At 42.2% G+C, this 26,939-nt stretch overlaps 2 protein-coding genes across 6 annotated transcripts in view; one reads left to right on the top strand and one right to left on the bottom strand.

The window, feature by feature from the left end:
• The window catches only part of DNASE2B (deoxyribonuclease 2 beta), a 684,289-nt gene that overhangs the window by 415,585 nt on the left and 241,765 nt on the right, over positions 1-26,939 (top strand). The window lies entirely within an intron of this gene.
• The window catches only part of MCOLN2 (mucolipin TRP cation channel 2), a 50,600-nt gene that overhangs the window by 16,457 nt on the left and 7,204 nt on the right, over positions 1-26,939 (bottom strand). For all 3 annotated transcript variants that reach the window (XM_084874428.1, XM_084874429.1, XM_084874430.1), the window contains exons 2-8: positions 23,118-23,277; positions 16,974-17,147; positions 14,905-15,058; positions 7,028-7,112; positions 6,822-6,918; positions 5,059-5,158; positions 233-345 (exon numbers count right to left, since the gene is read on the bottom strand). In XM_084874428.1, coding sequence (XP_084730554.1) covers positions 233-345; positions 5,059-5,158; positions 6,822-6,918; positions 7,028-7,112; positions 14,905-15,058; positions 16,974-17,147; positions 23,118-23,277 — 883 coding nt within the window. The remainder of the gene's footprint in view (positions 1-232; positions 346-5,058; positions 5,159-6,821; positions 6,919-7,027; positions 7,113-14,904; positions 15,059-16,973; positions 17,148-23,117; positions 23,278-26,939) is intronic.

Here is a 26,939-nt window from a genome sequence, read left to right as displayed (position 1 = left end):
TTGGCTCCGTTTTAAGCAAGATAATTATCTGATCCCACCTGGCATGGTGGGAGCTGGCACTCACCCTACACACCTCAGGTTGATGAATGCCTTTTAGGGGGCAATCACTCAAAGGAATCTAATTTAGTCAAAGGCTCCAGAAAGGACAGGGTGACCCAACACCAAGGCCCACTGTTTGAACAAACTGAGGGTAGAGGTCAAAAGTGGGGGAAGAAAATTCAAGCATACATACCTTTCGTAAGCGTAAAGCAAGAACAATGGATCTTGTGCACAGAATCAGAGACGCCAAGCAAATCACAATGACAAATGAATCAAACAAAAGCATATATTGAGTATTCTTCTGAACTAAGGAACAAAAATGATAAACACACCTCACTGGGGAATAATTTCTGACAAGATGGTAGTCAAAAAAGAAGTTCAAATGATAAATTCAGGAACAAACAAATCGCGATACATTCACTCAGAAGTCTACAAATAAGGTAAAACTTCTTCTGTTATTAAGAGTTATACATTTGAAAACATATAAACTCTTAAGAGATGTAATAAATGTATTTGTAAATATTTACACAGACTATAATTTGGCAGAAGGTGGTCGGTCCATTTGGGCTCCATTCACAAGAGGCAAAACTATTGGCACATTCTGAGGTCTTTCACATATGAACACAAACACCATGTTTCCCATGAGAAAACAAACAATTTAAAATACCTCTGACTCAGACTCCCCATTTCTGTTTCTCAATCTTACTGTGTACTTTCCCAGCATTCAATAAGCTCTTTCTGCACAGGGAGAAAATAACCTCTTGGAATGGTAGTAAGAAGGGGAGTACATCTTGGAACACAGTAGCATGGGGAATGTACTGGAGGAAGATGAAATTGTAACCTCAGCTTCTCTCAGACTTTATGAAATTTTCCCAAATACCAACAATGGCTCTCCCCTGCCTGGCCCCCCCATCCATTCCTGCAGCCCCATCATCTGCCAGTTGCTTCTCCCCCCCCCCCCCCAATCTTCTCTATCCTGGGGCCATACTGGTCTTCCTTCTTCCCACCTCCTATCAGGTTCTCTCTCTCTCTCTCTCTCTCTCTCTCTCTCTCTCTCTCTCTCTCTCTCTCTCTCTCTTGCCTCAGGGGCTTTGCACATGATGATCTCTCTGCCTGGAACAGCACCCTCTCCAACACACATGTTAAGATGATTCCTTTTCAGCCTGAGGTTTCAGAGTGAGTATCATCTTCTCAGAACAAAATTCCCTATATTCCCATCTTTATTAGCCCCTTCCCTACTCCAGAGCACTCTCCATAATGTACACACCTATAGTATCCTTTACGTGATGACCACTGAACTTCAAAGAGAGCACAGCAAGGAACAGAGAAGTGAAAAATGGGAAAGGACATGGCCTCTGGGGGCCTGAAACCTTGGGTCTGAATCTCAGCCCTGCACTCAGAAGCTGAGCAGCCTTAGGGAAGGTGTCTCAGTTTCCTCACCCAAAAAGTGGGTAGAATAAAAAAACAATAATCATAGGGCTGTTGAGAAGATTAAACAAGTTCATATATGAAAACACATGGAACAACACAGTGGTTACTACGGAATCATTCAATGCCCATCATCCCCACCAAATGGATGGCTTTGGGAGGCAGGGATCATATGCAGTTTTTCAACACTACAGTGCCTTCGCTTAGCATAATGCTTCAGTGTGCTCACAAGTAAATGCAGGGACTCCAGCAGAACATGAGAAGAGCACTGAATAATCTAAGTTATTAGATTATTCAGAATGTGTGAAGGTCTGAGCTAAGTCAGAGGCAGAGAAGGCACAGAAGGAGGAGGCACAAAGTGGTGAGAGATGAAGCAGAGAGAGGCAACATGGTCTCCAAGCGGACTTGGGGAACAAGGAAGAAGGACCAAACTAGGCACAATTCCTGGTTTCCTGTCCTCCGTAAACTGAGCTCTGTCTGGATGTCCATGACAAGAGAGGATGGCTCAGTGGCAGCTAAAGCCACAAGTGTGGGCACAGGTACTCAGACGACAGAGAGAAAAGCAGACAGGTCAGGGGGACCGTAATGCTTGAGAATTAGAAGAGGAAATGAGCTCAGGAATGAGATGGAGAAAGGCCAGAGGAGAAGGAAACAGGCCTGGGGACAGGCAACCTTCCAAGGAGTCCAGATTCAGAGTGCTCCTCAGAGACACCTCCACAGAGAAGCTTTTAAGAGAAAGATCAGAATATCCACAGACTTATTAAAAACAAGGGTGTGAGTGACAACAGCATGAGTGTCTGGGTAAAGCTGCTCATAGCCAGCCAATACACGTAACTCACTGAGTGAACTATTTACTGTTTAGCCTGGCTAAGCAGGCTTCAGGTGGGGGAAGCAACTGTGTCTGCCTCAAGGGCTGTCAGGAAAGCAGGTAAAGCATCCGTGCAGAAACCAGGTAGAGTCGTGCCTGACATCTAGCACTGACATTTACCTTTAGCCATTTTATACGTCAGATGTTAAGTATAAAAGCAAAGCAACTTAATTTGACTAGAATCCAGGACCGACCCCTCCCTCCCTTCCCTCTCCCTCTCCCTCTCCCTCTCCCTCTCCCTCTTTCTTGTCCTTCCTTCCCTCCTTCCTTCCTTCCTTCCTTCCTTCCTTCCTTCCTTACTTCCTTCCTTCCTTCCTTCCTTCCTTCCCTCCTTCCCCATGGATGAGGCAGAAGGATTAGAGGCAGTTCATGGGAAAATGGGACTGAAAACCTCATAAAATGCAAGGACAGCATCTAGTACCTTCCTGTCTAACACAGAGCTAGACCAAATCTCTAAGATTGCTCTTAGTGGGAAAACTGAGGCCCCAAGCTCGAAAGAGAAACCATCTCTCCTCACAGAGAAAACAGTATTATATCGTTTTACTTTATTAGGAAGACTAATTTGGTGTGCTACAGAAAGTATTTTATGAACACTGTAATTGCTCTCTTACTCTATTGAAACTCTGTTACCCCTATGGGAACATTGCCCAAACACTAGCCCAGAGAGATGCCTCTGCCCACCTGGTTAAGTCATTTGTTCCTCCCAGAGGCCGTGAGAAGTCCCCCTACACCATTACTGCCTGCCTGTGTGGCTCTAACCCAGGGCTTCCCACACTTACTAAACTCCTTTCCCCTATGACACCCTTTACATCAGCCACCAATGGGGAGTCCTGCCCACCAATACCTCCTCCAGCCCCTCATGCCCAAATTGCTACACTCATGAAATCAAGTTAAAGTGAAGATTAATAGCACCCTTAGGAACAGGTATTAGAAGTCAAAAGAAGCAACATTTGGTTTGTATATGAAAACGGACATTCCCTTATATTTTGCCCTGAGATAACATAGGCAATGATGAGAGGGAGAGTATATGAATGTGAATGATCTCAAAAGTTTTGGAAATAGCGCAAAGATCTCACCAGATGTTACCCTTGCCTTTGTCCCACTTCCTGTCTTTCCACTTCCCCAAAGCCAGGCCAACCAATCAGACTGGGGGAGGGAGGGGACATGAACATGGGGGAAGGGAGCTCCATTTCCTAAGCTTGTTTCCAAACTTCAGATTTTTTCAAAGTTTTCACATCATTTTATTTTAAATTCATATTTTCCTAGTAACAGAATCTGCTTTCTTACTACACAGCTCTGGAAGCCTATAAAAATGTTAGTGTTTCTCCTCACTGGCCACAGGAGGGAGCCAGACCTCCTTTCTCCATTTAAAAATATATATATTTTTAAATCATTTTTTAATTTTTCAATTACAGTTGGCATACAATATTTCATTAGTTTTGTATGTACAGCACAGTGATTAGACATTATATTACTCACTAAGTAATCATCCTTATAAAGCTCATATCCATCTGACACCATACATAGTTATTAGAATATTATTGACTATATTTCCTATGCTGTACTTCACATCCCCATGACTATTCCATTACTATCAACTTGTACTTCTGAATTCTCCACCCAGCTCCCAACCCCCTCCCATCTGGCAACCATCCAAGTGTTCTTTGTATCTATGAGTCTTTCTCTTCTACTTGTTTATTTTGTTTTTTAGAATCAATTGTTGGTAGATATGTATTTATTGGCACTTTATTGTTCATATTTTTTAAATCTTTTCCTTCTTCAAGAAACATTTCATATAATACTGGTTTGGTGGTAATAAAAAAAAGGGGGGGGGCATAGAAACTATAAAAAAGAGCCAGTCTGAAATGAAGGATACACTAACTGAAATGAAGAATAATTTACAGGAATCAACAGTAGAGAATATGAAGCCAAGAATCAAAAGAGCAATTAGGAGTATAAGGGAGAAAAAAAAACCTATTCAGAATAGCATAAAGGAAAAAGAATCACTCCCTAAAATGAGGAGATTGCCAGGAGCCTCTGGGACAACTTCAAGCAAACCAACATTCACATCATGGTGGTGTTGGAAGCGGAAGAGAGAGAGCCAGAAGTTGAAAACCTATTTGAAAAATAATGATAGGAAACTAAGGGAAGTTTGCCCCAGTCAAAATTAACCTTGGCTTTCTTTACCGTCATGCCTTTCGTACCTCCATCACTATGGCTGTCCATGACATATTGAGATTTTAAAAGCACATCTGTCTCCCTCGCTAAAGTGTTTCCTTTCTTATCCAGAGTGCTTAGCAATTACTATATGCCAACTCTTGTTCTCAGTGCTTTGCTTTATAATCTAACTAATTTAATGCACAGCATACTGGAAGGTAAGTACTATTCTTACCCTCATTTTGAAAAGTACTGAGACATAGAGAGGTTAAATAATTTTTCCAAGATCACAGACATAGTTAACAGAACCAAGATCCAAAACTAAGCAGTCTGGCTGCCAAGGCTGTACCCTAAGCACTGGGTATGCTGCCTCTTCTAAAAGGTATATAATCAATATTTGTTGAATTTAACAAAAATGGGAGGCCTCTGGCCATGCTTTACAGAATTTAATGCTCAAGGTCTGGTTTTCGGGAGCCCTTTCTTTCTAATTACCATCCAAGTCAACCATGTAAACATCTGAAATTCCAAAATAAAATGCCAAAAATCCTCCAATGTAAGACACTTACCAGATCCAGATATCTTTAAGTCTTTACATTCTTCAATGTTAGCATCACTGTCAAAATAGATTTTGATTTTGCCACTGTGAGCTCTGTTGTCGAAGGTAATCTGGAAACACAAATGTATAAAGAGCAGCACATAGGACTTGTTAGATGGACTCTGCTTAAAATTTTAATGGCATCCAAACAGCAGGCTGGCCCAAAAATTGTACTGATGACAATGTCCTCATCACATGATTCTTCACAGCTTTCATTAATGAAAAAATAGAGTCCAAAGACAGCTCTATATGAAGTTCTACTAAACCCACAAGCAAGGTAGGAGAAATACAAAAGCAAAACAACCAGCTAGTCCTAGGAACAAACATGAAATTCACCAGCCTTTGACAAGAGAACACAGTACCTCACTGACTGCACTGAATGCAATCCCAAAGCATTTGCTTCAAGTTAGTCTTTTGGGTATGAAATTCTAGGTTTCTACTAGGTTAGAGATTAGTTTTCTGTTCACATCAAATGCTATATGTACTAATGTTTTCAGAAATGGCAAAGAATGCCCTAAGGCCGCAGGCTGAGTTTAAGATTGCCTATGACTCATTACTTCCACTATCACCCTTTCATCACTTAAAATTTGTAAGTGAAATATGTTGGTTATTTTAGGCCTTGAGAGAAGAATTTTGGGTTTTTTCTTGGGGGAAATGAGACATCAAGTGCCAGGGTTAGTGGAGACTTAGTCACAGCTCAGAGGTATAGAAATGAGGCCTGTAGGGTGAATTCTCGAACCTCCAGTTTGGTCATAGTGATATAATTGGGTTACACAGAGTGTGACTTGGGTTCAGAGATGCCCAGTGCTTATAGATTTACTCATAGGTCAGCTACACTTTCAGCTCTCAAGTTCTCTGCCTGTGAACTTCCTTAATTTCGTCATGTGATTCATAATGTGTAGGTCACTCCAGGGCAGCTAATCATGCTCTTCTCTTCCTTACCACAAGTCACCATTAGTGATTACTTTCATTTCTTAGTTTACTTGCTTTTCTCTCTCTCTTCCACTGAGCTGAAAGCTTCCACTGCACCTCAAGAGCAGGGCAGTGTGTGGTGCATAGTAGGGACTCGTATTTACAGACTATTAAATAAAGTATTCTCCTGAGTTGCTAAAAGATAATTGCATACAATGTTCAGCTCATCATCCAATTTTGCTCTTCCATGAACATGAAGAAGGGAGGGAGGGAGTTAAGGAAAAAGGAAGGAAGAAGGGAGGGAGAAAAGAAGGGCATGAAATTCCATGAAAGTGAGAAGACAGGTGACTGTCCCCACAAAACTGAACAGTCCCTTCACTGCACAAGCCTCCTCCCAAAATACAAAAGCGACAACTGATCCTCTGCAGAATGGCCTTCCAATCAAGGGGGCATGTCTGCCTGGAGGCTTGAAAGCATTTGCTACATTTGCAAAGACCTCTCTTTGGAAGTGCAGAAAGTATTACATACACTTAAAACACTTGTCATAAACTTTAAAAAAAAAAATGTATTAGAAGAGTAAGTGCTCAAAGCCAATTTGGAAACTTCCCTTTTCAATGCAGAAATTTAGTTTTTAAAACATTAGAAAAGGCTTTGCTTCATTTTCAGACAAAACAGTCTCTGGATGAACAATGCTATCGTGCCATTCAGCTCTTTTAAGCACGACTGCATCTGACACCTCTGTAGGCTGGTGTGCTTTGCACTGTGTATCTACAGGAGGAGAAGGAAGCATAAGAAGCAGTGGCTGAGTAAGCAGACACTTGCCGTGTTCTGAAAGGCGTAACAGTCCGGTAACTCTCGGGAAAGCATCGTCTGCAGGTCAATGCCTTTGAGGTGAAAGGAGATCTCAACCTGTAAGAGCCTGAATAAAAAAATATCACAAGGTAAACATTGTCAGAGTCTTACCATCTTACTCTCCTTCCCTCCCTCAATGCCTGTCGCTTCAGAAATGAGACTGAAAACGTTTTCACCTATAAAATTCCAGTCTGAAGAATGATGAGTTCCTCCAGTCCTCGGCGTTCTTGGAGAGGCCCTCGGGGTCCACGTAAATGCAGTCTAGACCAACGGAGAACAACAAGTGCTTCAGGCAAAAATCAGGTGCTAAAACCAGTGGGCCGAAGGACGAGGAGAAGCAGAACACTTCCAACGCATCTCCCCACAGAGCACTTAGGAATTGCAACAGGAAGGCCGGTAACTACAATGGAGAATGTGGCAGATAGCAGCAGCCTGCCCAGGTGATCCACATTCACATTGCCAGTAATGAGAAAAAATGACACCTCCTGAAATGATGTACTGCTGGTGTGCTATTCTCGCTAAAATGCGTAACCACAATCTAGTCCGAAAGAAACAGAAAATCCCAAAGTGAGGAACATTTTACTCTTTAAAAATGTCATAATTTGCCCTTGGCCAGTGTGGGACAGTTGGTTGAGCATCGTCCCATGCACCAAGAGGTTGCAGGTTCAGTTCCCGTTCAGGGCACAATACCCAGGTTGCAGTTAGATGCCCAGTCTGCTGGGTGCATACACACATTGATGTGTTTCTCTCTCTCTCTCTCTCTCTCTCTCTCTCTCTCTCTCTCTCTCTCTCTCTCTCTCTCTCTCTCTCTCTCTCTTTCTCTCCCCTCTCTATAAAACAAATAAAAAATACTTTTTTAAAATGTCAAGGTCATAAAAAACAACAGCCACACAACCCAACAACAAACCAAGGAAGGAACTATTTTGCTCCAGGTTAAAGGAGACTAAAGAGGCATGACAACTAAATGCAGTATGTGGTCCTGGACCAAGGAGAATGGGGTGGGAGGGGGCCTTTCTTTTGCTATAGAGAACATTAGGGCAATTGAAACGTGAATAGGGTTTGTAGAGTAAAGGCTGTGCCGATGTTTACTTGTGCCTTTGAGCACTGTCCAGAGGTGATGTGGGAGACTGTTCCTGGGAAACACACACTGGAATATTGACAGGTAAAGGGACATCATGTCAGCCTCTTATTCTCATACATTTCAGGAGGGGCATTTAAACACCAGAGGTCCAGTGCATGAAATTCGTATGTGGGTACGATCCCTAGGCCTAGCCTTCAAACGGGGCCATCTTTCCCAGCTGCCGGCAGCCAGCCTTGCCCCCTACTGCCAACCACCCGGGTTCCCAGTTTGCCATTGGGCAATGGGAGCCTGATGGCCAGGGGGAAGGACCGAGAGGTCAGCCATTCCCGCACATCACCGACCCCACCCCCACTGCAGGTCACCCTCTATGTGTGCGGTGACCAGCAGGGTGGGGGCCTTGGCCAGGTGCCACGCGCATCCACCACCACCTACCCCCGAGTCCCCATTTACCATCAGGATATGGGAGCCTGCGGCTGGGGAAAGGGACCAAGAGGTGGTCATGCACCTCATAGTGACTGGTTGAGTGGTCATTCTGGTTCTTCTGTCCTTATGGTCACTAGATTTTTATTACATAGGACTAGAGGCCCGGTGCATGAAATTTGTGCATGGGAGGGAGGTGTTCCTCAGCCCAACCTGCACCCTCTCCAATCTGGGATCCCTTGGGGGATGTCCGACTGCCTATTTAGGCTCAACCCATGGGATTGGGCCTAAACAGGGAGTTGGACATCCCTTTCACAATCTAGGACTACTGGCTCCCAACTACTCCCTTGCCTGCCTTCCTGATTGCCCCTAACTGCTTCTGCCTGCCAGCCTGATCACCCCTAACCACTCCCCTGCCTGCCTGATCAACAGCTAACTGCTCTCCTGCCAGCCTGATCATCCCCAACTGCCCTCCCCTGATACCCCGGTAACCCCCAAATGCCCTCCCTTGCATATTCCCTCTTTATTAGATAGGATTTTTTCTTTAGCATATTGGACAATCCTTCCTGGTTTGGCTCAGTTGGTGGAGCATTGGCCTGCAGACTCAAGGGTCCCAGGTTCGATTATAGTCAAGGGCACGAACCTTGGTTGGGGGCACATACCCAGTGGGGAGTGTGCAGGAGGCAGCTGATTGATGTTTCTCTCTCACAGATGTTTCTAGCTTTCTATCCCTCTCCCTTCCTCTCTGTAAAAAATCAATAAAATATATATTTAAAAAAAGAAACATTTAAAATTCCTCCGTGTTTGCCTGGCTGGTATAACTCAATGGTTGAGACCCAGGCTGCCACCACTAGAAGGGGATCACACCCTGGCCACGCTGAGACCCCTGCCCAGACTGCTGCCATGGCTGGGGGATCACAGGGCTTTGGTGAGTGGCCTTGCCAGCCTGAGATCCCAGCCCATACTGCCATCCGGGTCAGGGGGTCATGTGGCTTTGGTGCAAGGCCCTCCCAGTCTGAGAACCCAGCCCAAGCTGCTGCCACTGGGGTCTGGTGCCTCCCAGCCAGACACACTGGGCTGCTGCCACTGGGCAGGGATCACTGTGTGGGGGGCAGGCGCCTCCCAGCTAGACACCCTGGACTGCTGTTGCTGGGTGGACTTAGGGACTCCGGCAAGGCTAAGAGGACTGGGTGCCACCATTTTGTGGCTATGGGCACTGCCATTTTTGTCACAGAGTGATGGTTAATTTGCATATTACTCTTCTATTAAAAAGGATAAGAAGAATGATAAAGCAAATGTGGTAAAATGTTAGCTCTGGGGAAATCTAGATGAAAGGTATATAAGGAAATGTCTCTGTTATTTTGCAAACTTTCTGAGTCACCTGATATTTTTTCAAAATAAAAACTGAAGAGAGAGGAACGTAGGTTGTATTCCAATAAAAATATAATATGAGCTTTAAACTATAAAAGAATGAGTCCAAGAGCCTCATATGAAAACCTGTCTCATTATTGTGTAGCCCAACACCTTGGCAGGAACCTGAGGAGGTTAGAACTGGTAAACACCTTTCAAGGGCACAGAGCCCTCACAGAAAGGCTGCTGTTCAGTCGACTTCACTGGCTCCTAATGGGGCTCTGGCTGCCTTTAAACGCTGGGCCAACCAGCATGGCTCAGTAGCTGAGCAGCGACTATGACTAGGAGGTCACAGTTCAATTCCTGCTCAGGTTGTGGGTTTGATCCCCAGTGTGGAGCATGCAGGAGGCAGTTCATCAATGATTCTATCTCATTATTGATGCTTCTATCTCTCTCCAAAATCAATTCCTCTACATCGGAAGGTCTGCTTAGCTGACCATCGGGGAACAGACACCAGGCTCACGGCTAGTGAGCACAGCTGTGGCAGCCCAAGCCTCTCTTGCCTTTGCAGCACAGCTACCAAGCATCAGCAAAGGCAGGCACAATGGGGCTAGGATGAACGGGAGTAGCACAGCACCATCCTGGCTTGGGCTCCTCTCTGCCCACCTGCCACTTTATGCACTACTACATCCCTCAGGAAATGTTGGACTGCCAGCTTCCTCTGAGGGGTCCTTTATTGAGAGAGGGTGCAGGCCAGGCTGAGGGACCACACTGGTGCATGAATCTGTGCACTGGGCCTCCAGTTTAAAAAATAAAATAAAATGGAAACACCAGGGCTGGTTCTCAGTAGTTGCTCCAGTATCTTGGCAGACCCAGTGGCTAATTCTTTAAGGGTCCTCTCCCACAACTGCATTCCTCTATGTTTATCTATCCTATCAATGAAAGCATAAGTTCTTAGTGAACAAGAGCATATTATGTTGTGTGGTTGTCCCATTGCCTAGCATATAGCTTACACACAAAATGTCACAATACATAGGACACACTAATATTTTGTGAAAATTCATTTCCCTAGGCTGAAAACAAGGACATGAGCTGAATGGACAACTCAACAGGCACAATATTAAGAAAGGCAGGAGTCAGAGCAATGCCTCCTTACTTTTGGCAAATAGATTATTAATGTCAAGAAACAGTTTATAATGTTGGTTTTCTTGACCAGAACTTGATTAATATGGTGAGAGCAGTTACTCACAAGAAACTTGTTCTCTATAGGAAAAGACTGGTGATGATAAAAATAGCAATTACATGTTACCCATTTACTCTGTGCCAGGTACTGTGCTAGGAGCTTTATATGGTCTCTCATTTAATGCATCATCCTGTTTAAACCCAAAGCAACCCTCTGAGATAGGTATAATTGCTGCAATTTTGCAGATGGACAATACAAGACACAGAGAGGCCAAGAGACTTTCTCAAGGTCACACAGCTAGCTGAGGGAAAACCAGAATTTAAACCCACATGTGTTCAGTTCCAGAGCCTGAGCTCTTCACGGTTCAATGATATTAAATTTGCCTTATAAAAGCCTGTTTGATTGGTCAAGTTTTATCATTGTGATTATGGGGATGTACTTTATCAAATACACATGCAGAATTCTCTAAAATCTGGCTGACCTTTTGCTAGAGTTATTGCTAATGAGGCCACCAAGAACCTGGTGGCAGCAAAACCTAGAAACTGAGACTTTTTAAAAGGATAGCAAGAGCCCTACGTAAAACAATAAACCTCAGACAGAACAAACTGGTATCGGAGTAGCAGACTCTTCACTCAAATGAACCTCGTTCACAGAACAGACTCTCGAACAAATGAAACAGCAACCGTCGTAGAGACAATTGGAGGGTGGATTACATGTATTCTTTAAAAAGCTGTTCAGGATGCCTCATGCTAAGAAAGGAGAACAGAAGAGATTTAAATCTGTGTTACAGAAAATGAAACACTATATAAGAATGATCGCTATCTAAATGTTTAAAAAATAATTTTTTAACAGGACTTATAACTCCCCCACGTAAGGCTGAATTATAAAGCGACAGGTCTAGAGGGAGGAGGGGAGGGATAGGTCCACACATGAATGATAGGAAACCCTTCACACCAGCTGCACAGACATGTAAGTAAATATTAATCTGCAGAGTAAACAGGCGTGCAGGAGATCTCTGCATTTAGTCCACTGAAGGGCAATTCACTTAATGGGAAAGAGAATGCAAATTCATGAATAGGTATCTCATCCATCACCAGCACACAGGCACCGAGAACAGCTTCTGCTAAGTGGCCTACTTAAACTATAAGACCAGACCACTGATGTCAAACTCAACCCCTATTTATTTCATCTGCAGGCTTCCTCCAATGTGTCCAAGAAAAGAGAGGCATCAAGTATTTATGACTATTCTTTACTAGAGGCCCGATGCATGAAATTCGTGCAAGGGCCTCCATCCTCGCAGCCCTGGCTTCATCGGGAAGGTCATCCAGAAGGACACCCAGAAGGTCATTTGGCTGTCTGGTCTAATTAGCATATTATGCTTTTATTATTACAGATACATTCTGAATAGATTTTCTTTGACAAAACATTTTCTTTGACAAGTTATATCTAATAAGTTAAAGAACACAATTAACTTACTTAAGTAGTCTCCCTTAAAGTCAAATTAATAATCAACCTCTCCCCATTTGGTTAAAAATATTCCATATTCTGATAGAAAGGAAATGAGCAAGTGCATTCCTGTCCAATGGCCAGGAGGAAAATTCTACTTTCTGGGACTGCATGTCCTACCTCACCACTGATACTGACTTTGGCCAGATTTCTTTAATCCACTTTTAAAGAAAAATCAATAGAGAAAAACAACATATGAATCACTGGAAAATAGTTGTATGATGCATCCAACTGAGTCACACATTTTTAAGAGGACAAGTGGCCAGTGGCTTACTTGAAGCAGAGTGTCACTGCACAAGGTTCAGGCTCCTGTCAGATACTCCTATCAGTGACAGGGAGGAGGGAGCTGACAGCCGCAGGGAAGATTCAGAGTGAACCGATCAGCCCCTGATTGCTGGCTACCAAATAGATCTCAGGAGAGCAAAACTGCGGGGCAATCAGACAAGCCACTTGTAAGGTTGCTGCCCACAAAGCCAGCTGCTGACACCTGACACCAAGATGACCTCTGAAAGCCACCTGGGGCCCCTGGGGTCCTGGCTCAGGAGCTGCACCTCTCAGAGTCAGGAGCACAGGACACACCGACCCACGCAGAGTCTAGCCAGGCAGCCTTGGAAACAGAATCAGAATCTCTGCCTTATGCGGGTGTTTTCTTCTATTGCCAAGAACACTTAAAGTCAGGTCATAGGAAACAGGGTCAAATGAATGGTGTGATGCTCTCCTGTTGATAAAACCACCCCAAATGTAAACTGCTCCTAGGATCCCTACTCCCGAACTGTCATCTAGCTCAGGCGCTAACACAGATGCATCGTTGAAAGCCTGGTGTAGTCATGCACAGATTACCACAGGGTTCCCTTCTGAGAAATGTGGCGATTCCATCGTTGTGTGAACAGCAGAGAGGGCACTTACACAAACCTAGATGGTACAACCTACTACACACCCATGCTAGTTGGTATAGCCCAGTGGTTGGCAAACTCATTAGTCAGCAGAGCCAAATATCAACAGTACAATGATTGAAATTTCTTTTGAGAGCCCAATTTTTTAAACTTAAACTTCTAACGCCACTTCTTCAAAATAGATTCGCCCATGCCACGGTATTTTGTGGAAGAGCCACACTCAAGGGGCCAAAGAGCCGCATGTGGCTTGTGAGCCGGTTGCTGAACATGTGTATAGCCCATTGCTCTCCAAGAGAAGAAAAGTAATTTTCCCTCTACCCTCCTGGGTTCTCGGCTGAGACATCCCTGTAATAAAAGACAGATTGACAGGAGAAAACAAACAAAAGTTCAATAACATGTATATCTGCTATATACAGAGATCTAGGAAAACTGAAGCCACCAACTACCTTAAATACCCCTTCAGCTGAGGACAAAAGAAGATGTTGGGGATGGGGAGGGCCAGGTGTGGGAGGCTATCAGGGAAAGCACAGTAAACAAAGGGGAGGTTGTTAAGTAGATCTGAATCTTTGCCATCTGCATTGATAAGAGTCTACAGAGGCAAGGTCTCACACACACACACACACACACACACACACACACACACACCCTTGCTGGCACAGCTAGGGAGACATCCTTACAAAGGGAGATCTCTCTTACGGGCTTCTTCCATGTTTGCTGTTTCTTAAACTAACCGGCCTAAAATCATCCTTTTGCCAAGTAGACATATTTGGGGATGACAAATTTTGTTCCCCTTCAGCTCCTAGGTGGTCTCATGTCACTGTACGGAACACTGTAGGCAACTGTAACATAATGGTGAGTATTGGTGTAATGCATTGCACTGTGATGTCACTGGGCAGTGGGGACTTTTCAGTTCCATTGTAATATTGTGGGACCGCTGTGGTGTATGTGATCTGTCATTGACTGAACAGTTATGCAGCACATGACGACATACACAGTGAGTACCTTGGACACAGTAGGTGTACACCAGAGGTTTGCTGAATGAATTACAACCCGCCTCCCCCCCCCCCTCCCCTAGCTGTAAGTCAAACACTTTTAATTTACATAAGACATTCTTTCAAATTCTTAACAGAATGGCACAAAACAATTCTGCTTTCGTAGATGTTAACTTTGGGGCCAGCAATAGCCTGAAAGAGGAAATGAGTTGCTAATCATAATGTGCCTTTGCAGAGCATTAATATAATTTACAAGTAATAAAAATAAGAGTGCAAAGCATTTTAACACATTATTTCATTTAATAAATACAGACTCATCTTTCTTTTATTATTTTTCCCCCCAAATGTCTAATTGTGCCCTCGTGGAGTAGGGGAAACCAAACAAACAGAAACACCTGGGCATTTACCACAAAACCAACCACCTTGCATTGCACCTAAGAGATCCACAAATTTCTAGGTCCTATTACATAGACCTACCATTTCCTGAGCCAAAGCCTTTTGTAGGCAAATGTGAAACAGCTGCAAATAACAGTCATGAAAGCAAGGTTGTTCCATTTGTTAGTACATGAGGGCATTTTTTCTGTTACCATAGGATATAATAAAGGCATATAATAAAGTGATCCATTACCTGTTTCGATGTCACTGTCAATATTCAGTGTCTCATTAGAGGGAAACATGGTTCTTTTCTTGTAGTACTGTTTACAAACTTTTAAGCCAATTCTATGCTCTTCATTTTCTCCATAACTTAGGGTCCCTAAGGAAATGTTCTTTAGATGATGATACTATTAAAAAGAGTTAAATAAAAACACTGTGAGCTTTCAAGAGTTTCATCAGGAGTTAATGCATATAAAATACAGACTTTAGCTACTTGTTACTGCTTATATCATACTAGAGGCCCGATGCATGAAATTTGTGCAAGGAGCTCACGCCCGTCCCCCAACCCCCCTGCCGCTGCAGCTGCCTCGGGTCGTTGCCATGGCAGCTGCCTCTGCCTCGGCCCTCGCAGCCAGCTTCGTCAGGAAGGTCGACTGGTCTAAATAGCATATTATACTTTTATTATTATAGATTCCTCAATGGAACTCCCAACTCTCAGGTTGGGCAGAAACACACTGCCTCGCAGAATTCAAAACTAAAACGAGTGCTGACAGACCTCCCACCTCACTCTGGGCCCAAGCTCAGGCCGCGCCCACCACTCTGACCTAACAGCAGACTAGTGACCCCTGGTTCCACCCCACCTCCTGAAGCCACCCTGACCTCCAGGCAGTTCCTGGAGCTCCCAGGCACACTCCCACCTGTGGCCTTTGTTGTTTCAGGTTTTCAATCTGCTAGGCTCACTGCTTCAGGTCTTGACTCAAATATTACCACCTCAGTGAGGCCTTTCCGCACTGCTCAATGATAAGTGCAAACTCCCATCACCAGCACACAGGCACCACCACACTCTCCCAATCTGCCCCTGCTTTATTCCTTAGCAGTTACCACTTTCTGACATACCACCACTGAGGAGCCAAACCTCCCACACCCCACAGCTTACATTCACACGCCTGGCACTAGCTCGCAGGAACACAGCTTCACCACTGGCCTATCTGCTCTAGCAGTCTTTACTGGCCCTCTCCTCATTAATATGACTTTATTGTCCCCTGGAACATAAAAGGTGCAAGTAATTATTGTTTATTTCAGGAACATTAAAAAAAAAATCATTCAAATAATCCATTTGAAGATTTAGTCTAATAACCCCAAGGTTCTTTGAGAACCACCTCTAATCCTCACCTGGCTGTGTCTACCAACCTTAAACTATTAGATGTCAGGATCTTTACCTGATTGTAATCAAGCTCAATCACATTTAAAGACCCTATTCTCCGCGTCCCCCCCCCTCCGCCCCCCCCCCCCGCCTGCCTGCCAAATCAGAGTTCAGAATCTGTGTCTGGATGTTGCCCTTTCACCCAGGGCACGACTGAGAATGGTCAAGATAACACCTCCCTGGCTGCTGTAAGCAATAAGCTCAGTTTTTATTAGCAGTGTGCTTTATTTTTGGTGGTGTTTTCAGGGAGCCAGCATTCAATGCTATACATTTCACTTCTTTTCATTTGTCTGGCTCTCCCCTCTAGAACTACTTCTATAAGAACAGGGTTTTCTCTTTTATCCACGCTGTATCCTCAAGGTCTAGAAAAGTACTTGGCACATACTAGGTATCCAAATATTTATTGAATGGATGGATGAATGGATGGATGAATGAATGAATGAATGAATGAATGAATGAATGAAAAAGAAAGAGTAAGAATAACAACTTCTCTCCTCTAAATGCTTTCTTCAGGTCTGCCAATCTGGTTTCTCAATACCTGCCTAAATCAACCAAATCATATTCTACCCCTAGAATCTCAAATTTGGTATCTCATCCATCAAACCTTCTGAGAATATAAATCTACTCTTGTTTTTTTGATCTGGGGTAATTGCCCAAAAGTAGTTGGTGTGAAGGGATAAATAAAAAAAGTAAATCTCAATTTAAAAAATTTAAACACGCAAAATCTATTGCATGGAAATGTAACTGCAGAAATACCAATAACCTTTTTTTTTTTTTTTTGACAGACTATGTAAGTTTTAATTAGAATATTTTAATATGTTTATAATTTTTTTTGCTAAGACAATAAGATCAAGTATCAATATATTCTTAAAATATAGGTCATCATAATGAAAACTTGCCTGGTTAATAGCATAAAATATGCTCTCATAGGCGTCCTCTTGAGTATATACACTGTAACTGTAGTCTTCTTCGTCTACGCCAGCATATCCTCTCAAAAACAAATACTTAAAAGCCATGGTGTTTTCTTCCTTGAAAGCAACCACGAGCTGGTTACTTAAACCAAAACGAACAAGCTAGAAAAGAAAATCGAATAGGTATATATGAATTTTACCATTTTCTTTATTTATTTTAATCCTCACTGAGGACATTTTTTCATAGATTTTTTAGGGAGAGTGGAAGAGAGAGGGAAAGACAGAGAGAAATATCGATGTGAGAGAAACACATTGATTGGTTGTCTCCTGCAAATGCCCTGACCAGGGCCTGGGCCTAGAATGGGCCTGCAGCCTGCAATTGAGGTACATGTCCTTGACTGGAGTCAAACCCAGGACCCTTTGGTTCGCAGACTGATGTTCTACCCACTCAGTCAAACTGACTAGGGCTGAATTTTACCATTTAAATACCTTCTTATCATCAGGAGCAAGAAAATCTCACTGCTTTGATTTTTACAAATCATCAATGTCAAAATACAAGTCCAAAGCAGAATAAGCTCATCAAGCTACAAGTGCAATTCTAGATAGCGTGAAATTAGAAGAAATTACCACTACCCATGACGAAGGGCCCTGCTAGCCTGTGTGTGTGTGTGTGTGTGTGTATGTGTGTGTGTGTGTGACTCTTTATTTGCCAGTCGTCTACATATTATATGTTTATCATTGTTTTTTCTCAGCATCATTGTGACATAACTGCTGACTTTTAATAAGGGAGAAGAAATACAAATCAGTTAAGTCTGATTCCATTTTTCTAATACTTGGATTTCAAATTAATTGTTTTAAAAATTGGTGTACTTAATAAAGCAATAATTTATGTTATTGATTTAACATTCAGAAATTATAACTATTATTTAAAATTACAACTTTTTTTGCATATGGCTTTAAGAATGTTTTTGAACAGTAGCCTATATATATTTACTCCCACTGAGAGGAGATAGTTGTCAAAGGAATTCAATTACTCCAGTTCTGCAAGAACTCTTCTGTACGATTCATACCTAAGAGTTCTCTCTCTGAGATCGAAGCACCAGGAAGAACAGCAGGGCTCGCTCAGACCCATTCATTGTCACCAAACACCTACTTCTCATGATAAAACTCCTCCTATTCTCTCTTACACAGTGTCCTAGCACAGGTTAGGCAACAAGGGCTCGCTTCAGGACTGAAGGTATTCTTTCTGACCCAAAGTTTTCTTCTTGTAATCCAATAAATGGGGGAAATGAGAAAGCACTAATGGTTTACCAAAAACAAACAAAACAAACAAACAAAAAAAACCCCAGAAATTGCTACACACACAGACAACCTCTTTTTAATCACCCTCTCACACATACTCTCTCAATACACACTCACACTCTCATTCACACACTGTCATATACACATTTTCTCACGCATAGTCTCATGTACATATACTCTCACACACTCTCTGTTACACACACACTTGCACACACCACATACCTCTTCCCCTCCCAAACACACACACACACACACACACACACACACACACACACACACAACTCTACAAGCCCTGCCCCACATACCTTTCCCCATCTTGCCACCTTATCTTCTCATCTGCTTTATAAGACAATGAGCATCTAGAAAATATGCCCCAAATCCTCACCCTACTAAGTCATCAAAACAATTTGGGACTCTGTTTCACTGTGTTGATATTAGCATGTTCAACTAGATAACCTTGACATTTTTGTTATTTTTCTGTCATACCATGGTTCAATATGATACACTGCATGGCACTAGACAAGACCTCAACTACTCAATCTTTCATAGGAAATAAATGTTACTATGCTTATGCAAACTTACATACTTTTAAAAATATTGGTTAGCTTTTCAATTTTGTCTGACTTTATAAAGAGGCTGAATAAGTAAAAACAATAGCTACCATTCTACTGCAGTTGCTGTACTGCTTTGCACGTCTTCTCTCATTTACTAACATAACAGCAATATTACTAGTGTTTATCCCCATTTTACCTATGTAGAAATTTAGAGTTAGCCTCATTAAATTGTCCTAAATCACCAAACTGGAATGAAAGGCAAACCTAACCCCAAAGTCATTTTTATTATGCCACACAATTTCCTCCTGTTGAAAATGTCGTCTTTGAGGCTCCTCCTGCAGAAAAGAATCAGGTGCTAGCTTTCCAGAATCTCAGCTATTATTTGAGAAGATACAAGGATGACCCTCCTTAGCATCTGAATCTCACCAGGTCACATTCCTCAAATACCAAATTAAAGGTCTGAGCAAGTGCAAAAACCTAGCAGTTTCAGGAAACTATCAGGTGAGAAGTCCCACATCAGCCAGCCTGTGCTGAAAACCAAGCCACAGAGGCTGGAAGTCCCTGCAAATATATCATGTCTGTCAATGATACTGCAGGAGCTGGCAGAAAATTCCTGTTGCTTTTTGAAGCCAAGAAAGGAGACCAGGAAACTAGCACACATGATTACTTCCAGGTTTTGTTTAAAATACTGACACACATGCAAAAACACAGACAGGAATTAAGTTCTTCAATCAAAGTCCATTGAGTGTCTACTCTGCACCAAACTGGGGTGCAATGTGGACAAGATCAACATTGCTTGGCATTGATAACAACTCTTATCTACTAACTGCCAGGCACGGCACCTAAAATTTATCATTTTTATTTTTCATTGAATTCCCCAACACTCTATGAGGGAGATATGATGCTGGATCTATGAGGACATGATTTTTTTTTTTCTTTTTTCCCAACTAGTATGTATGTATTCAGGAACTGGAATAGTGCTCATCACAATGTCACAGTGAAATCCAGAATTTGTTGATGAATATAACCCCATTTTATGCATATACTAGATGCCCTGTGCATGAAATTCAAGCATGGTGGGGGTGGGGGTCCGTCAGTCCAGCTGCAATGACACCAGCATCCTGAACCCTAGCTGGCCTCTGGCCAGAGGCCCGCCCACCCTCCCTCCACCGGTCGGGGTGTGCAGGATGGTGGGGCTCATCGCTGGGACGATACCGCCAACATCCAGCACCCCAGCTGCTATGGGCACCACCATCTTTGTGGCAGAATTATGGTTAGTTTGCATATCACCCTTTTATTAGATAGGATGTACTAAAGTCATATAACATATACAGGTTGGGACAGCTAAAACGTATCAGAGTGAGGAGAGTAAAAAGGCTGTTTGACTCACCTGTTCATTCTCTTGACCACCTGTTTACTGAAATGCTGCCAACTTAACTCTAGACCCATTCCTTCCTTGCTCCAGCTAAACCAAAAATCTCAGGCAGCCCTAGCTGGTATTGCATGGTGGTGAGAGCATTGGCCTGAGGACTGAAGTCTCGCGGATTCCATTCCCCATCAAGGGTATGGGCCTTGGTTGCAGGTTTGATCCCCAGCCCCAAGTCAGGGAACTTGCAGGAGGCAACTGATCAACATTTCTCTCTCTCTCTCTCTCTCTCTCTCTCTCTCTCTCTCTCTCTCTCTCTCTCTCTGTGTGTGTGTGTGTGTGTGTGTGTGTGTGTGTCCCTTCTGCTTTCTCTAAAAATAAATAAGAAAAATATCCTTAGGTGGGGATTTACAACAAAACAAAACAAAACAAATTCACACATACAAGAATCTGTAGGGGGAATGGATAACTTGACCAGAAACGTGGCATACAACTTGCTGATATTTTAAGCCATAACTTTATTTAAACTTAATGCTTAACAGCTCCATTTTGGAAATGAGAGACTTGGGGGTGTGATCCCTGCTTGTAACCACCACCATCTGGCATCAGGAACAAAACAATTTCTCCATTCTATTTTTCACAGAACAAGCCAAGACTCACCTGCATCGTCCAGCATCAGGTCAGGGTTGGGATTTTCAAAGCATCTCTTAGTAGAGGGGTAAACACTGAAGAGGAAAGACTATGAGGCCCTCTTCCTGCCATGGAAGAATTTTTAGGGGCAAAAATACCAGTTTCAGAATCAAACACTCTCTACAAAGCAAGAGTAAGTAGATGACAGGATTGGCCAAATAAGTTTATTTTTAAAGAGGAGTTTGACAGAAAAATACACCTTAGCCCCTCTAACTAGATCTTAAGATTTTCCAAGAATATGACATAAGCCAGAAAAACAATTACTAGATAACCTTGACATTTTTGTTATTTTCTGTCATACCATGGTTCAAGATGATACACTGCATTGCATTAAACAAGACCTCAACTATTCAATCTTTTAAGTGCAGCCTGGCAGAGATTATGAAGTTAAGATCTGATTATGAAATCAAACAGTATAGGAGAAAATATTCTATACCAGGAGAAATCAAGATACTGCTGTAATAACTTACAAAGATTATGGGAGGGAAAGGTAAACTAGCAAAGGAATGTAGACACCTTTCTCAAGATTACAAATTACTGCCAAATGAAGAGTAGGAGTGTCTTTTTAAAAAGTTTCCTTCTCGTCAATCCTGATAAAATGCCATCCATCCCATTATAATTGAGGGTGGAGTGCTAAAAGAGACTGTAAAAAGAGGAGGGGAAATGGGATTTGAGGCAGAAAATATAGTCAAGAAATCTGCTCCAATGAGATGTCACCCAAGCAGCAAACCTTATTAGAATGATCCAACAGATGAACGAAAGTAATCACCCCCTCAATTTTGTGAGGGGAGACAGGATACACAAAAAGTAAATGATCAATTCCCAGAAATATTCTATTAAAAGTGAAATTCGTGATGTGGACACAGGGGTACTAGCATACTAAGGAAAATCAGAGGCTGAGTGGTCAGGCAAGGTCCGTAGGGGAGATGGACTTCACACAGTGCCTGTAAGATGAGGGAGAAAAAGGAGTCCCTCTGGATTGAGGAACAAACGGCAGGATCACTGGGCAAGGTCATCGGGCTGGGTATGTGGAGGGGACAGCAGATGAAAACCTGGTGGGAAGGTAAGTTGAAAATCTGTGAATCCAGGCTATGGAGTCAAGAGTTTCTTCTGTGGGAAATAGTGTTCTACAGAAAGTTCTGAGCAGGAGGGAGATCAGCAAACTGGCTCACAAGCCACAGGCAGCTCTTTGGTCACTTGAGTGTGGCTCTTCCACAAAATCCCCTACCATGGCCTGGGCAAGTCTACTTTGAAGAAGTGGTATTGGAAGAAGTTTAAGTTTAAAAATTTTGGCTCTCAAAAGAAATTTCAATCATTGAACTGTTGATATTTGCCTCTGTTGACTAATGAGTTTGCCAACCACTGACCTAGAGAGACACACCCCTGAAAATGGTTCCACATACAGGCCCCAACACTACATGACAATTCTAATGGCCATTGTAATACTGACAATAAAGGGCTCAACAATATGAACTTATACAAAAGGTCTCAGCCCTTGTGGTATAGCTCAGTTGGTTGGAGCACCGTCCCAATACACCAAGGTTGTAGGTTCAATTCTTGGTCAGGGTCAGAGCACATACAAAAATCAACCAATGGATGCATAAATAAGTGGAAAAACAAATCAATCTCTCTCTCTCTCTCTCTCTCTCTCTCTCTCTCTCTCTCTCTCTCTCATCAATAAATAAAAATGAATGGGAGGGAGGAGGTCTCAATGAAGTTTCTCTATGCTCCTTATAATGCCAGGGGCTTAGTATTTAAATATTCAGAGCACTCAGCCACTGATGAAAGGGACGCTGAGCATTCTCTAAATCTTTACAGTCAAAACCGTCAAAGATGCAACTTTTAAGTGTATTTAAGTAAGATGTATTTGGATAAAGATGAGAGATTTCAAGAACAGAGGTCACTTTGGATTGAGCAGCCTGCGCCAGCCTATGTGCCTCATTCAGATATAGACACCCACACCCTGCAATTCAGATCTGCTATTCACCTAGAGTTAAAGAACCTGTGGAGGCAGGGCACCATAATCCCTTCCTAAAACAAGGTCACCGTCAGAAATGAACTTCAACCTGTACCATCTGTCCTCCAGAGTCAACAAAATTTTATGATTTTATGAACTTGAGTGTGGACTTCCCAGAACAGAAGTCAAGGGGCAGAACACATAAAAACACAGTTTCATCGTGGGGGAAGGAACCAACCAAATGAACTCATCATATAAGTTACCTGTGTGGTGACCATGAGTATCTTCAAAATCTGCAAGCCCAGTTTCCATGGAATCTGGTGTCTGGCTCGGTATTTTTCACAAGGGCTCATGAAGTAGAACCTCAGGTCTTTCCTCAGGCATTCTTCTTTCATGTCAGAATCGAGATGAGCCATTGCAGTGCTGCCACAGAAGATCAATGTTAAAATACATAAAATAGCTTGTTCACCAGAAAGCTCCTAAGTAATACTTTCCGTTCACATGCTTTACCCCATTTTTGAGCAAAACTATCTCTCAACCAGAGATCCTGTGTTCTCTTTAGGAATCTGACAGTTATTCAGGACTCTCCAGTATTTGCCTTTTCACACAGCTACTTGTCTCATTCAAATTGGCCATTGTAAAAATTTATAAGAATGAAATTGTATTTTCAAACCTCATCAATTCCTACACTTTAACATATAGCACTCACCTGTCACTGAAGTATTAACAGAAATTAGATGGGATATTTTCATGTACTCCAAACGTGAAATCACAGAAATTTGGCATAAACTAATGAAACTAAAGTGTTCTGGAAATAAAGAATCTTTGTTCTATAACTTTTTGTACTGAATGAAGGATTATGTTCCCCTTTATTGATAATATATCACTGACAATAAGATCCTAAAATGTAAATATATTTAAAAAGTGAAAACAGCACCTCTGCAGGTATGCCTAGGCAGACATCTGTTTCCCCTTACATTAGTATTAGGTCTAGTAATACTTAATGTCGTTTTCTAATACTTTTTAAAATCAAATTTATTTAAACAATACAACAAAATTTAATCAACAATATAGTTGCCGTTGTTTTCTACTACTTGTGCCCAACACTCAGGAAGCATTTTAATCCCTCTGTTGTAAAATTCTTGTGATTTTGATGCAAAAAATTCGGTCAATGCATTTTTGAGGCATTCTTCATTATTAAATTTTTTTCCAAGAAGAAAGTTTTGCAAAGAACGAAACAAATGGTAATCGGAAGGGGCAATATCAGGAGAATATGCAGGTTGAGGGAGAACTTCCCATTCCAACTGGCGCAGTTTTTCAGCAGTGATTCTTGCAGTATGCGGTCGTGCGTTATCGTGGTGAAGAATTACGCCCTTCCGATTAATCAGCGCGGGTTCTTTTTCTCTTAGTAGGGGTGTCGAACTCAATCAGAGAAGGGGCCAAAATCTAAAATCCAGCCTAAATCGCGGGCCAAATGGTTTACTGAACAGTCATAAACTGACAATGTCATAAACTGACAGCGGAGTGCAGTGATGACAGCGCGGTGCGGGCCACATTGCAAGGCCTGGCGGGCTGGATTTGGCCCATGGGCCTTGTGTTTGACACATGTGTCTTAAAGCTTGGGCTAACCTTTCCAATTGGGCACTATACACTGCACTTGTAATGGTTTGGTTAGATGGTAAAAGTTCATAATGAAGAATTCCTTTAAAATTCCACAAACACACAACATCACTTTTTTCGCATGCAAGTCAGGTTTTGGCATGGGCTGTGGAGCCTCATTTTTGTCCAACCATTGAGGCCGCCTTTTCAAATTAACATACAGCACCCATTCTTCATCTCCGGTAACAATTTGCTCTAAAAACGGCAAACGGTTTTGACGAGAGAGGAGCGAACTGCAAATTGTGACTCTTTGATTACGGTTGTTGTCGGTCAACTCATGAGGAACCCATTTTCCAAACTTTTGGACTTTGCCAAGTGCACGCAATTGATTGGAAATTGTTTTTTGTGAACAATTTAAAGTTGTCGCAAGCTCTTGTTGGGTAATTTGAGGATTTTGCACCAAAAGAGCTTGAAGAGCTTCTTGATCAAAATTGGACACACGGCCTCGACCACTCTTGTCATCTAACAAAAAATTTCCCTCGCGAAATTTCTCAAACCAACGCTGGCATTTTCTGGCGCTAACTGCATCTTGACCAAGAGCACTACAGATGTTTTTTGCAGCCTCACTTGCTTTTCTTCCTAATTGGAACTCGTAAAGCATGCAGTGCCGAATATGCTCTTCATCCGCCATCTTCTTAGCCCTAGTTTTGCAACAAAAACCAAACCAAACACAAACTTTTTCAAGCAAAACTTGTTAATTGCACTTCACACGTTCTGTAGATACCACGTGTTTGAAGGTTATGTCAATACAAGTCAACGCCAAGCAAGATTTTAAACGAATGTTTAAAAACGACATTAATTATTACTAGACCCGATAAAAGTTGCCTCTACTGTTTCCAAGGGCTCTGGACTCTGGAGTGGGCATAGGACTCAAGTGAGGCCAAAGAGAACCAATGAGGTGTGGTCACAGGACTATGATTAGAACTAATGGGAGAGATGTGGTCTTTCCACCAAGCAGTCCCCAAACTGGAGTGTGCAAAACAAAAAGATTTAACTCTATTAATAATAAATATAACATAACATAGAGAAGGGTCACTAGTAATTAATATAACATAACATAGAGAATAACAGTGGTATATATAGCATACAATTTCTAAATAAATATACACACATTGAGGATATATGCTTAACTTTCACTGTTGGATACATAATCAACACAGTTGGAGATCAGAGACATAAATCTTAGGCTGTGAGTCTGAAGTTCTTGGAAGCCATCTCGCCCTCACAGGCGAGCTCACCAGAGAGTGGAGCTAGCACAGAAGAACAGACAACACATAGACACTAGACCTAATGACAGTGTTTGAGTTCCTGGATCCAGCTGTGCCTGAAGCCATGGTCCCAAGACTTTCAATTTGAGCTAACAAATTGGTATTTAAGCCAGTTTAAATTAGATTTCTGTCTCTTAAAAAAGAAAGTGGATGGTAAATTTAATAAATAACTTCTATTACATTCAGCCAGTCAAACTACACATTTTTAGGGAAGTTTTTATAATTGGGGTTAGGGGTCATTCTTGGGGATCTTTTCACCTGAAATGTCTAAATGGCAATATTTTTATCCTGATTTATCATCTATGTTATCTATATTGACTAACAAGTTTAAAAGAAGCTCAAAGGGGAAAGGCTATTTTAAAACTTATTTTAAAGACCTTTTTAAGACTTATATGCAGTTGTTAATAATTTCTTATTATTTATTTTTAATTTTTTATTGTTGAATTTCTATTTTTAGACCTCCTATTTCCAGAATTAGTAGCCTAGGTTATTCAGAATTTTCCTGCTTTGAAGTAAGGAAGAAAGGAAAAAAGGAAGGAAAAGAAGTGAGAGAGGGAAGGAAGAGGTATTTACACACACACACACACACACACACACACACACACCAAAATGGAGTTGATATTGACAAGAGAACTGTCTGAAGTAGAGCTGGGAGGCCTCGAGGAAGGTGAGCTAACAGACCTCACCTCATGTGAAACTGAACTTTAGAACTGGGCTAAACCAAAAAGCTACATCCCGATACAGATCTGGGAACCGACTGATTCCCTGAACTCTCTATTAAGAAATAAAATTTTCACCCAATAGTAGACATAAGCAATTAATCATGTATAGCATAAGGTAAAATTTCCTGTGAGCACCAGTCACAGATCTTTCAAAGCAATTTGTGTAACTCCTTTAGATGCTCCCCTTTTTCTGTCTTTATAAATTCTGTCCCCTACTTTCCCCCTCAAAACAAAATTGACTTTCTATCCAAATCTGTGTGTTCTGGATTGCAATTCCTTAAAAAAAGACCCCCAAATAAAGCTTTTGTTTGCTTTGCAGTTCTTGGTCAAAATTGATTGACAAACTGCAAAAGACTGGAGTTAAAAGTAGACAAGTCACCCTAACCAGTTTGGCTCAGTGAATAGAGCCTTAGCCTGTGGACTAAAGAGTCCCAGG

Source organism: Pipistrellus hanaki (genome assembly GCF_964339955.1).
Source record: "Pipistrellus hanaki genome assembly, chromosome: 2".
NCBI lineage: Eukaryota > Metazoa > Chordata > Mammalia > Chiroptera > Vespertilionidae > Pipistrellus > Pipistrellus hanaki.
This window is presented reverse-complemented; position numbering and strand designations above follow the sequence as displayed.